This window comes from Octodon degus, unplaced genomic scaffold, assembly GCF_000260255.1.
Source record: "Octodon degus isolate 3935 unplaced genomic scaffold, OctDeg1.0 scaffold00251, whole genome shotgun sequence".
NCBI classification, from domain to species: domain Eukaryota; kingdom Metazoa; phylum Chordata; class Mammalia; order Rodentia; family Octodontidae; genus Octodon; species Octodon degus.
Window position 1 is genome coordinate 739,122 of NW_004524827.1, and position 13,898 is coordinate 753,019.

General features: G+C 35.6%; 1 protein-coding gene across 7 annotated transcripts in view; it reads left to right on the forward strand.

Annotated features, from left to right (window-relative positions):
* Positions 1 to 13,898, forward strand: part of Stag2 (stromal antigen 2) — a 155,879-nt gene that overhangs the window by 130,498 nt on the left and 11,483 nt on the right. For 5 of the 7 annotated variants that reach the window (XM_023706328.1, XM_023706326.1, XM_023706329.1 and 2 more), the window contains exons 27-31: positions 2,556 to 2,704; positions 4,288 to 4,416; positions 7,007 to 7,230; positions 13,387 to 13,576; positions 13,667 to 13,777. In XM_023706328.1, the coding sequence (XP_023562096.1) occupies positions 2,556 to 2,704; positions 4,288 to 4,416; positions 7,007 to 7,230; positions 13,387 to 13,576; positions 13,667 to 13,777 (803 nt within the window). The remainder of the gene's footprint in view (positions 1 to 2,555; positions 2,705 to 4,287; positions 4,417 to 7,006; positions 7,231 to 13,386; positions 13,577 to 13,666; positions 13,778 to 13,898) is intronic. The other 2 variants (XM_004646069.2, XM_004646068.3) reach the window with 1 other exon arrangement.

Below are 13,898 nucleotides of genomic sequence, written 5' to 3' on the forward strand. Positions count from 1 at the left end.
TTTTTTTTTTTTGGTATTGGGAATTGAACTCAGGACGTTGTGCTTTCCAGACAGGCACTTATGCCATTGAGCTATTTCCCGCAGTCCATGTTTTGCTTTTCTGACTGTCAAGATTTACAAAAATGGTAGCTCTCTAAGCTATAGAAATAGGTATGGTAGGTAGATTGCCAATACATGTAAAAATTTATAACATGCATGACATTTGAGACAGGAATTTTATTTTTAAAAATTATTCAAAAGTGGTATGACAAATTTGTAAAAAATGCTGTTCAAGATTGTACTTTTCAACATTGTTTATGATAGAAGTTACAAATCTACCTGTAGGATATTAGATCAATATATAATACATTCCTCCCATGACTTATTATGTAGCACTTAAAATTAGTGTAAGATGTATTAATGTATAAAATCTTTAATATATCATTTGAGAATAAAAAGAATGTAATGGATAATATCTTTATAAAATTGTATGTATCTGTAAAAAAATACGGAAGTGTTAGCAGTTGTTAAGTTGGGTCAATATCGAGTGAATTTTAGTGTTTTCTTCATATACTTTCAGACTTTAAAGGAGCTTATAGGAGTTTTATAGCCAAAGCACAACAGTCTTTTTTATTTTGACAGCGGTAATGCAGGCTTAATTAGGGAAAATTACTTGCTTCACATACTTTTGTCTTCAGAGACAAAATTTGCATGCAAAACATATTCCAACCCAATTCTCCTTGATGAACTTTCTTTCTTCCTAGAAATACTAGCATGAAAGTTCTAAATTTCATTTGCAGTCTGCATAATCTTTGTTAAAATGAATAAAACTTTGAAGGATTTAAAAAAGTACATATTAACTTTTCCTTTGCTAAAAAATAATAGCTGTTTGCTACTAGAAAGTTTTACAAATACAATATTTGGACAGATGTAAGAAATTTATTTCTTCCCCAGCCTTATTAAGGTATAGATGACAGAAAATGTATATATTTATGTACATGCTTCCTGAAGTTTTGATGTATGCACACATCATAAAATTATTAAATTTAATGTTATTTTCCATCATTTTTTGCCTAGGGACATTTAAGTTTGGCAAATTTCAAGTGTATAACAAATTATACTTTATTGTTTTTTCTTTTGTGGTCCTATGGATTGAGCTCAGGGCCTTGTACATGCTAGGCAAGTGCTGTACTACTAAGTCATACCCCAAGTCCTGCAATACCTTATTCTTACCTATACTCACAATGCTGTACAGTTGATCCCCAGAACTTACTCATCTGTCTATACTGAAACTTTGTACTCTCAGACCAACATCTCATTCCTTCTGCCTCACTGCCGTATATCCTGACAACCATTATTCTACTCTGCTACACATTTGAATTTTAGAAGTTCCATTTGATGTATAAAATGGTACTTCTCTTTATGTGTGCCTTATTTCTTGTAATGTAGTATCCTCTAGGTTCATAGTTGCTTTTACATATGACTTAATTTCCATGTTTTGAAATTTTAAAGAATTTCCATCTCTTTCTGTGTATATTCATGACACAGTATGTTCTTTATTCATCCATTAAGGGACACACACCCTGTTTGTGTATTTTGGCTTTTGTGACTGATGCTACAATGAAAAATTATGAGTGCAGTTATCCCTTTCACATACTAATTTAATTATCTTTGAATATATACCAAGAAGTTTTCAGAATTCTGTTTGTTATTGTGTTCCTGGAATGGAATGTGAAGTTTGTGCATACTAGGCAGCTGCACTACCACTGAGTTTTATCTGCAGGCCTTTTCAAAAATTTGAGATAAGATTGTCCCTGAATTGCCCATGCTGGCCTAGAACTTGTGGTTTTCCTGCATAAGTCTCTCAAGTAGCTGGGATTATTACCATACCCACTTTAGCCTTCAGCATTTTTAATAACTATCATTTTATTTTTTCGGCAAGGCATAATTTAGTCAACATCTCTTTGTTTTTTAATTCAGATGTTAATAATTTTTCCATTCTACCTGGCACCAAAAACTTCTTTGCATAGTAGTGCACATAAATATTATTTATTATGGATAAAATTTTATTTGAATTGTTTGGTCAAATGACATCTGCTTTTTGCTACTTTATGATGAAAATTTTTAGTTCTTTGTTTTGTGATGAAAGTTCTTGATGTGAAAACTCATTCCTTAATTGTAAATAGCTTATAATGTGGGCTGCCCTGGTTTGATCATCAGCACTGTCATAAAAAAGTAAATATGAGGTCATAGTTGCTTAGTAATTCAGGGTGTTTCCTTTTTCTTTATATTTTTATATGCTTGGCAGAATACACAATTAACCCCAGCAGAGTAGCATTCTGCAAAATCTGAAGTTTCCAAAATCAATATTGACCTCTGGCTTAAATATATACGAAGTGCTAATTTTTGTCATTTGTCCATTTGCTTCACATTTTAAAAAATGCATGTCTTGGAATAAAAAAAAACTATCCATTAACAGAACACCTATATTTTAAGCAGAATATAGCTATATTTTAAAAGTATGAATCTGGATATTAAAAAAGCTCCTTTAACATGATTTCTTTCTGTCCAAACAGCTTTTTAATGAAATGATACAGGAGAATGGCTATAATTTTGATAGATCATCTTCAACATTTAGCGGCATAAAAGAACTTGCTCGACGTTTTGCTTTAACTTTTGGACTTGATCAGTTGAAAACAAGAGAAGCCATTGCTATGCTACACAAGTAATCTCCAAATACTTTTGAATTTTTTATATTTATTCTTTTCATTTTTAATGGCTAAATTAAATTTGTTTTATTATATAAATCTATATATCTTTTTCAATTTAATAACCAGTTATACTGTTGTCTCAGTTACCATTACCATAATAAATTAGTAGAGACTGAAACTCCCTTTATAAGAAAATCTTGTATTAATTTAAAACCATACAAAATGTACACATTATGAGAAGTAAAGTATTCATCAGGGATTACAAATCTCTTTTTTTTTTTGTCAATCTCATTGCTGGATAGAGAAATCCTTGATGTTTGATACCTTTGTGCATTCTATTTTATGTATTTAGTACAGAGTCTGTAGGGTCTTACTACACAGATTAGATTCGTAGTTATCCTCCTGTTTTCAGCCTTCCAAGCGCTGGGATTACAGGCAGTTGCACCACCACACCCAGTCTGAGTGGCCTCTCAACGTGCCCCAGGGCAGGGCCAGCTGGGTGTGCCAGGGATGGAACCCCTGTCCCTGCCTCTGTCTAAGCAGGCACTTCAATCCGCTGAGCTATCTGGCCGGCCCTTGTTCATTCTATTTTATAGTACTACTTTTTCTTGTTTTTATCAACCTTTTTGTTTGTATATTGTCTTCCCTTAATCAAAGTTGAAAGTCTTTTTATATTGGATGTGTTGTGATCAATTGAATTTTTGTAGTATTGAATACATTTTAGATTTTCAACAGAACAAATATTTATATATTAAATGTCTTTATCCCTTGAATGGATTAAATAACTTTTTTTTTTGAAAAACAAAGAGACTTGAACTTACTGAAATCTGTTTTATGCATATAGTTTTTTTTTTTTAAAATGTATTTGGTACAGGGTCTCACTACGCAGCTCGGAGTCATAGGGATCCTCCTGTTTTCAGCCTCCCTAATGCTGGGATTACAGGTGTGTGCCCTCAAGCTGGGTCTCAGTGGCTGGCTCAGTGTGCGGTGGCGCAAGGCCGGCACAGCATGTGGTGGTGGGGATGAAACCCAAGTCCCTGTGCTACTACGCTAAGCTGCTGCTTAGTCTGCTGAGCTGTCTGGACTGCCCTGCAATAATTCAGTTTAAAAATTCTTGAATATCTTTCATGTTCTTGTTTGTTTTACCCATCAGTTCCCAATATTTAATTTATTCTCTCCTTTTCCTTATTTTAAAACTCTGGAATTCACTTTTGTGCCTTTTAATATATAGGTTGTAATTTTAGATAATATTTGAGGATCACACTTTACTAATTAGTTTGAGAAGTAACACAAGATTTTCTTTCTGTGATGGCCTGCTTTCTTTTCCAGTTCTGTCTGGATTGTTTTTCCCCAGTTATATTTTTGATAGAGTAGTGTTGGGTTGCCTTAGTTAATAACAGTATTTGTTATGATATAAATGTATTTGAAATCTAAAACTTTTTAAATAAGTCATTACAAATAGTCATTATTTTACTTCTATTCTTGTGCATGTCAAAAGAAATCTCTTAGTAGAAAGAACATGATTAAAATTTGTTTTCTAAGTTTCTTAAATTTTTATTATATTCTGAAATATTTATTTCAACTTGTTTCTTTGCAGAGATGGCATAGAATTTGCTTTTAAAGAACCTAATCCACAAGGGGAGAGCCATCCACCTTTAAATTTGGCATTTCTTGATATTCTGAGTGAATTTTCTTCTAAACTGCTTCGACAAGACAAAAGAACAGTGTATGTATATTTGATAGAAATGTCCCACTTAATTTCATTTTAAGATTCTCTTTATTTTTTGGTGTGGCAGTTGAACCCAGGACCTTATGTGTAGTTACTGCGCTTGATTTCTGTCTTTTTTATACATGCGTTTTAGGATCATATCAGTCTACAAAAACTTTATGCTGAAGCAATTTTATCATTTAAGGATTATTACTATTCTATATATAGTACTCCATTTTAATGATATGAGTTCTCCCAGCAATTGTAGATCTTGAGTTGTGATTTGAATACTTTGTGTTCTTATATGCCTTCTTCTGAGAGCCTAGCTAATGAGGGAATGTTTAAAAGATAATAATATTCAGAATCCATTAAGAACATCCTAGTTTAGTTTTAGTCTGTTTTGAGCTGTGACTACATGCAAAGTAGAAGTCCCTATTTTATCTTTTTACTTTAATTACTGTTCTGTTCTCTCAACAAACTCATATGAACAGGGAACTTCTCTCCTTTAAGTCTCCTAAAATTGTGATTGATGAACTACAGAATGAATTAAAATTCCCCAAATCTTTCCACCTTTTCCTTGGCTTTGAGATGTAAAAGACCAGAAGATTTTAAAAATAGCACAGTGTTCTCTTAAAATCGCCATTATTTTGCTTTTAAAGAGTGAATCTTAAAAAATAAAGATGATAGGTTCGTGTGTGTGTGTGTGAAAATTGTGCAATAGACAAAATTGCCTATGATAATAGAAATCATAATATTGGTTGCTTTTAGAGATGGATTTATTGAACTGGAAAAAATCTTTCTAGGGACATATGAATGTACTATGTCTTAATAAATGTGCAGGTTCCATGGGCATATTTATTTGTGAAAGTGATTAAGCTGTACTCTTAATTTCTGTGCACTTTATTATCTATAATTTTATAACAATTAAAATTGTGTGGGTTTGGTGCAGTGGTGTGTGGCTGTCATCTTAGCTATTTGGGGGACTATACCAAGAAGATAGCTTGATCCCAGCAGTTTGGAGCTAGTCTTGGCCATGTAGCAAGACTATGTTTCTTCAAATATTGCATAAACTGTATTAAATAAATGCAAATTAAACAATGAAATATTTCCTTATAATAGATTACCTAAGTCACAATGTCTGATAGTGTGCTATATATATATTGATTATAACTATGTAACATGATACAAAACTACTTTGTGGGACTATTTGGCAGTACCTAGTAAAGATTAGGTTTCATTCTACCTCATGCTTGTGATACACTGATTATATTCTTGTGTACATACCCTACAAAAACTTCAATGCTTCTATAAGGGAACATTTAAAAGAATGTTGAGGGCCAAGGAGATAGGTTAGCTGCGTAAGCACCTGCCTGGCAAGCACAAAGTCCTGAGTTCTATCCCCAGTACCAAAAGGGAAAAAAACCGAAAGAATATTTACCTTTGTATTATTTGAATAGGGAAGAACGTCAAACAAAACTAAATATCTACCAATTAAATCAGTCAATAAATTGAGTAAATGATCTGTCATACAACATTCAAAATAAATTTCCAAAAACATAATGTTGAGTGCAAATTGGAGAGTACAAAGCTGTCCTGTGATGTTTATAGACAACTATTTATAGGTTAAAGTACCTAAAACATTCCTTAGAACAATAAATACTAATTTCAGGTTAGTGGGACCTCTTCCACAGAGATAAGGAGGAATGGGAACAGCTGTGGTGAAGGCTGATTTGCTGAACTGTTACATTAAGGTAGCTGGTAACTGCAAAGCTATAGATCTCCTTCCAGTGAATATGCATTAATTCAAACTCTTACATTGTCATGCACTGCAAAGAGTTCCCAAACTGGTAGTCAGTCCATAGTCTACACAGGAGAGACTATTCAACTAATTAATGTTTCCTATGCTGATAAATAATTGATTGAAATTGGGCATTATAATGCTAACAGACATTTAGCCTGGGTTCTGAATTGCAGTTATGTTACCCATTCATTTTTATGAATGTGAGTACATTATTTCTAAAAAAAAAATTTTGTTATCTGTGAAATATTGAAAGTAGTTCCCTTATAGAATTGTAAGAACAGTTAAGCAACTAGGAGGAAAATGCTTAGCACATAGTACTCATATGAATCTTAGTAGAATTTTGATTGAAAAATTACATAGGATCCTTATGTTACTTGGATCTCAAAGTAGATTTACAGTTTCCATCAGGCTGAAACTTTTTACATAGGGATATGATTTATCTTTTTAATTTTATTTTATATCTTTTTGAGGCAGGATCTTGCTACAGAGTTCAGCTGGCTTTGAGCACTTTGTAGCCCAGGCTAGTCTGGAACTTGGAACAATCCTCCTGCCTCAGTCTCCCTCGGGACTATATATAATTTATCTTTGTCTCTCCTCTGTGCAAGGGACATAGCAGATACTTAACAAATGTTAAGCTGGGATGTCTATACATTGCAAGAAGCTTGATAGAAAAAAAAGATTGCTGTTCATTGTCCTTCAAGGTCTGAGATTAAGTGTTGAAGTAAAATATACATGCTCCCACAGCCAAGGGTCGATAGGACTGGCAGTTTTATGTGTTAAAGTTAACAGTTTGTACTTCTTTTTAAGGTATGTTTACTTGGAAAAGTTCATGACCTTTCAGATGTCACTCCGAAGAGAAGATGTGTGGCTTCCACTGATGTCTTACAGAAATTCTTTGCTAGCTGGTGGTGATGATGACACCATGTCAGTCATTAGTGGAATCAGCAGTCGAGGGTCAACTGTACGGAGTAAAAAATCAAAACCATCTACAGGAAAACGGAAAGTGGTTGAGGGCATGCAGCTTTCACTAAGTAAGGATATATATATAGTATATTTTCTTTATGTTTGTTTTGAGTGCTTACCAGCTGGATAGAGATTGACATTATTTTTCCTTTGTTATATGGTCTATATTAACTTAATCATTGTGTATGTAATATGTAAGTTTGCTACTTTAAGCATTTTACATATATAGATTCAGATGAATGACTCGTTAGGTACACCCTCTTTTTCAAATGAAAAGCTAGCACAGAGCAATTAAGTGACTCTTAAAGTCACACGGGTATTAAATAGGAGAACCAGGATTTCTTAATCTAGAACACTTGCTTTTAAGTGTAGTGCTATACTAAATTGCAAAAGGATATGGAGTTAGTATTAGTGAGCTAGTTACTGCTAAACTACAAGATTGCAGCACCTGATTTTACGTGGAACAACAGATTCAGAGACTTTGCAACCCTGATTTTATGTGAAGAGGTCATTAATTGTAAACAATCTGACAGACATTCTAAGTGCTACCATTTTTGATATCTCATTTTGATACTTTGAAGTCTTAGACTCCTAGGTTTGTTCAATACTGATTCTGAGGATTTTTTTTCCCTTTTCTCAAGAACTCTTAAATAAGTTAGAATAATTGTTAAAATTTGTTGTAGTTACTGTTATATAACAAACTACCTCAATTCTTAAGATCATAGCAAGGATCATAATGTATGATGTCTTAGGAAGACTCAAAAGGCTGGTGGGTCAAATCATGGAGTCATTTCTAGTTACATACATGACATCAGCTGAACAGTGTGACAGGGTACCTTCACATGACCAGTCCATCCATATGTTATGTGCTCCAAGAGAAAGGAGATGGATGCTGCCAGTTTAAAGTATGTTAGAAACTTATATAGTATTACTTCTGCTATGATCTGTTGGCCAAGCAATCAGATTCTAGGGGCAGATATGTAATCTTCCCTTTCTTATTGCTAGGACAGAGAATTTGAGGATAATTTTAAATTGCCACATAATTTTTCAGCTATCTTTCATCATCAGGAATATAGTGTTGAAAAATTTGATTATTTTATAGTTTTGTTATATCTTGTTCATTTGGAACCTTTTGCCTGCAGTTTACTTGGTTGGTTATATTGTCCTGGCAGTACAGTTAGTTGTTGGGAAATGTGTTCTCTCCAACAACCAAATAACTTATTTTTTAAAATTTTTTTATTCCTTTTAATGAGGAAATAAAAGGTAAAATATCAGTGAAACAGTTTCAAAACAGGTTAGTAGGACAGTTACAATAATTAATACATTGCGGGGCCGGTGAGATGGCTCAGTGGAATAAGCGCTTCCTTGGCAAGCGCAAGGGCCTGAGTTCAATCCCCGGTTCCCAAAAAAAAAAAAAATATATATATATATATATATATATATGTATAAAAATACATTGCATGTTGTTGGCTTTGTAGTAGTTATTCAGAGGACAAGATATAGACATGAAATCTTTTCTAAACCTTATTAGTACAAACCTTTCTTCTCATTGAACTAAGAGAAAGTAGCTGTATATCATGTCTTTTTTTATCATGTATATACATATATTTTTTTTTCCACAATAAAACGGTTCTTTATATTCCTGTTTTCTTTTGTCAGAGATGATTGTTCCATTGCTGTGAGAGAAACTGCATTTGGAGAAGTCTTTAAAGGGTCTTTTCATATTTGATGCCAGCCCAAATATTGTAGCTACTGGAATTTAGGAAAATAATCCAATATAGTCCAATAGTCCGTAATAGTAGTGAGTTACCAGCACAACTGGCAGTTGTTGGGGAAGTTGTTGAATTGAGCCTTTTACAGCTCAGCATATTAATATAGTGTGTTGGTTACTCTTCTGTCATTGCTGGGACAAATACCTGACACTCAAATGAAGGAAGGAAAGGTTTATTTATTTAGCTCAGTTACTGGAGGTTTCAGTCCATACTCAGCTGGCTCCAAGACAGCCTGGCACATGGCAGAGAGCAACCTTTCAGGGTGGTGGCAAAGAGTAAGAGCACAAAAGGAGGAATAGCAACAGCCCAAGCAGTTAGCTTCTCTTTCCTCCTTACATTGAAATGCAGATTATCTGCAGATGCAGCATCCACACCCACAATAATCACAAACTTCAGAAGCTGCCTCAAGACTGCATGAGGCTTTAGGGGAGACCTAGACACAAACCATAACATTCTGCCCCTGGATCCCCAAAGACTCATACTTATTATCCCTTTATGAAAAAGACATTCTAGTCCATCTCTAAGAGTTGCCAAAGTCCCAACAGTTTCAGCATTGCTGAAGAGTTGTCCAATTCCCAAGTCTCCTGCAAGATCCAAAGCAAACTCTCAACTGTGAGCCCTTGTACAAAAGAAAACTTAAACACTTGCAACATTCAAAGGCACAAGATAAATATTACCATTCCAAAAAGTACACACAGCAGGATACCAAGCATTGGGACTAACACAAGTCCAAAATCCAGCGGGGCAGACATTAAGTCCTGCAGTTCCTTGTGGGACATCTGAAACAATCTGTGATGAGCTGTGATCTCCAAAGGCCTTACATGGCTCCACCCCTACGGCACTTGTGGTAGTAGCTCCCATGGCATCTTTTCTTAGTCTAGCTTTGCCCCCTCCTTACAGTTTCCCTTAGATGATCCATGTTCCTGGCTCTTCCAAACTTTTGGGATTTCCACTGAATAGACTTCTCACACATAGCTTTACACATTGCCCTTTCAGGGGCACACTGCCTGACCTCCCAGGCTTTCTTCTGAAATCTAGGTGGAAACGTTAACTCAGAGCTCTTGCATTCTACAGGCGCCTAAAACCAGTGCCACATGGAGGACGCCAAGGTCTGCTGCCAGCTGGAGCAGTAGCCAGGCTTTCCTCTCTCTTGGCTGTAGGGGTCGAGTGCCTGGATGGCTGAGCACTCTGACCCTGGTTTAGAGGAATATATTCTCCATGCCATTGCTATTTTCCAACCTGGTGTGGCTGTCGCAGCCATTCTGGAACAAGGGGGCTCTGTGGCTTTTCCCTCAAGGCAAAGTCCCTGACCTTTGCAGTTCTGTGGCTGCAAAGCTTGGAGACCTGCGGTCTTGAGTGATGCCCTCAGGCCATCCTTTCTCTTGTTTTTTCTCCCCAGTGGAGATCCTCTTAGCTCCATCTTTGCAGTCCACACCTTTCTTGGCATTTTCTTTCTGGCCAAACTCACAACATTCTGAACCATCCTGTTGGGCGCCTTGCTCTTTATTCTCAACCTAAACCTGGCTAAAAGCCCCCAGTAACAACCATGCCACTGCCCCAGTATTTGGCTGCTTTGAAATATCTTTTGAAAGATTAATCAATCCGCCATGCTTAAATTCACTCTCAGGCAAAGTCTGTGGACATGAGCAAAATGCAGACAACTTTTCTGTCAAGTCAAAACACAAATGATCTGGGGTCCAACAACCAATGCAGTCCTTCTTCTCAGCGGAAACCTCCCCAGCCTGGTCTTTACAGGCTGGCTTTCTGTCAGCCTTCTGAGCTCTGACCAGAACTTCCCCTACAGAAGAGCCGAAGCTGTTTCAGCTCTTCGCAAGTGGGTGACCTCTTGAAACCTTTCCTATCTCTTCCCATAAAGCCATTCCTAAAAGCTTGAAATCCACATGGTCAGGTTTAGCCACAGCAACAATCCCATTTCTCTGGTACCAAATTCTGGCTTAGTTACTCTTCTCTCATTACTGGGACAAATACCCGACACCCAAATTGAACGAAGGAAAGGTTTAAAAGCTCACAGTTATTGGAGGTTTCAGTCCATACTCGGCTGGCTCCAAGGCAGTCTGGCACATTGCAGAGAGCAACCTTTCAGGGTTGTGGCAAAGAGTAAGAGCACAAAAGGAGGAATGGCAGCAGCTCAAGCAGCTGGCTTCCCTTTCCTCCTTACATTGAAATGCAAATTATATGCCCCAGGGCAGGTGTAGCATCCATACCCACAGTAGTCAATCACAAACTCCAGAAACTGCCCCAAGACTGCATGAGGTTTTGGGGGGAGACATATACACAAACCATAATAGCTTTAGTTTTTATACCTTGTGGTTAAATTTTTTGCTGGAATGATAAGACCAATTTAAAGCAAGGTCTGTATAACTAAAAATGTAACTTTTGCTCTATGGTAAGATCAGTCAAATTCCCTCAGGATTTACCCTGGAACCATGTACAGCACCTTGTAGATCTTTTGTCATTGTCTGCCATCTGAATGAGTTATGGCCTTTGCTTGACCAATTTGTTCTGTGAAAGCCTGAGAGAATTTTTTTCTCTGTAGGTGATTCTCCTTAGGAACACTTGACATCGTTGACCACTTTCCCCTGTGGCCTCATAATCTCTTTGATCAGAAAATTTGGGATGCCACTGGGTTATAGGATGTCACAGCACAGGTTCTGTTATGTCCTGAGTCCTCAGTGACCTTGAAGGGCTAGGGCCCCTCTATTTCTCTAATTTTTGGTCTACAAACTTTTTGAACATCCGGAAGAGAACCTTAATGGTATTATTACCCTGTAACAGAGGCAGTTAAGCTTAACATCACATACAACGAAATAACTTATAAGAGGTTAATTTTTTAAATAAAATTGTACTAAATTAAAAGATTTTTGCATATAATTTTATATTTTAAAAGCCTTTAAAAAAAGCTTTTGTCTGAACCAATAGTAGCTATAGATTTGTAGCAGACCATCAAAGTACAACTTTCCATTAAGCTTTATGTAACATTTATGCATAGTTGAACTCAAAAAAGGATGAGTGATTATATTACAGAATGTGAAATTTGTGTCTAACCCTTCTGTTACTAGTGTATTAGCATATTTTCCTTACAACTCTTACTTAAATCTTATATTTATGTAAACATAATTTCTAATAAAACAATTATCCTCCAAGTTTATAGTCACTGGCTTTCAGTTTTATATCCCAAATTTTTAAAAATTACTGTTAACTGAGTAGCACATGTGAATTGTTTTTTATTAACCAAGGCAGTGCCTATAAACATTTGGAAATAAAAATAGCTTTTGCAGGTGTGAAACTTGTTTTTGTCTTTATTGTTAGTCCAGTATTGTACTTAAGGTACATATGGATTTGTAGTTCCCTTGCAGCTAAAAGTTTCTTAAGAGCTTCACAGTCTGTATGTGATAGTTTGGGAACCACTCTCCTGTTGTGTTCATTCCTAGTACCATGTCTCATTCCCATGGGCCATATAATTATTATCCATATGGCCTATTTACTCATATATTTTCCTATTTTTAGGTCACTCCTGTAAGACTGTTACTGTAAGACTGTAAGACTGTAAGACTGTTACTCATTGATTAAAACATGTAACTCACCAAATTGTTTAAGTTCCCTAGAACTTTCAGCAGCAACTTTCTGTCATGTTAGTGCAGATAACAAGACTTTGCACAAATTGATTCCTGCTTTTTTATCCAGTCTTTTCCAACTCTTTCCATCTTTAGACCCCAAGAATAGGAGTCTATTATTTGGAACTGTATGAAATTGCTGTTTTTGTAGGTCAAAAGCCAATCAGATTAATAAGATTGAATCATTGATTTTTTTTCCCATGGCACTCTTGTCTTTTTGCTTGTGTTCACAGCCCACTTGATACCTACTCTTGTGAAGACTTACTTTGGGTTAGCTATCTCTGATCTCATGTCTCCCATTCCCCCTGAATTTCCTTTCTCCTAGTACTTATCATATTGTATTGTAATTCCCTGTTTGATTTTTCTCCACAACTAAACTGCAGTTGTAGGGTGGAGGTGGACCCTTTCATACCTTTGTATCTCCTTGTTCCTTACATGCTAATGTGAAAGGCAGCCAGATGTATGTTGGTCTGAAAGAGTAGGATTAAACATCTGATTAGTCATTAAAGATATCATGTCTGCATCTTGTACAGCAATTAACCACTAGGAAGAATGTATACAATGTGTTAATTATTGAAACTGTTCTACCACTTTGGTTTGAAACTGTCTCATTGCTATTTGTTTCTCAATAAATTTATGGAAAAAAAAATTTAAAAAAGAAGGAAAAAAAGGACCAAATGTGTGAGAAACTAGATTAATTAAAGGACTAAAAGAAAAAAAAATTAAAAAAAATAAATTCTGAGTATCAATGAAAAAAAACATCTGATTAGTAAAAATTAGTGGCTATATTTCATTGCTGTACATTTTTGCCTTTCAGCTGAAGAAAGCAGTAGTAGTGACAGTATGTGGTTAAGCAGAGAACAAACAATGCACACCCCTGTTATGATGCAGACACCACAGCTTACCTCCACTATTATGAGAGAACCTAAAAGATTACGGCCTGAGGATAGCTTCATGAATGTTTATCCAATGCAGACTGAGCATCATCAAACTCCTCTTGATTATAAGTAAGTAAATTTGCCCATTTTCTATATTAGAACTTTATGAATTACATAGAAAACAGTTAAGTTAAAAGAAGAATAAAATTCTTCTTGAAGCACGCAGGTAACATGGATGTTAGCTCAAAGACAACAAGAGGAAGCAAGGCAACAGCAGGAGAGAGCAGCAATGAGCTATGTTAAACTGCGAACTAATCTTCAGCATGCCATGTAAGTGAGAGTGCCTTATTGTCTGAGTCTAGGAAGTTCACTAATTCATTTTAATATATTTTAATGTGTGCCTTATCTAAAATTTCAGCAGACTCTCTAGAGTAAGCTGAAATAATCAAGG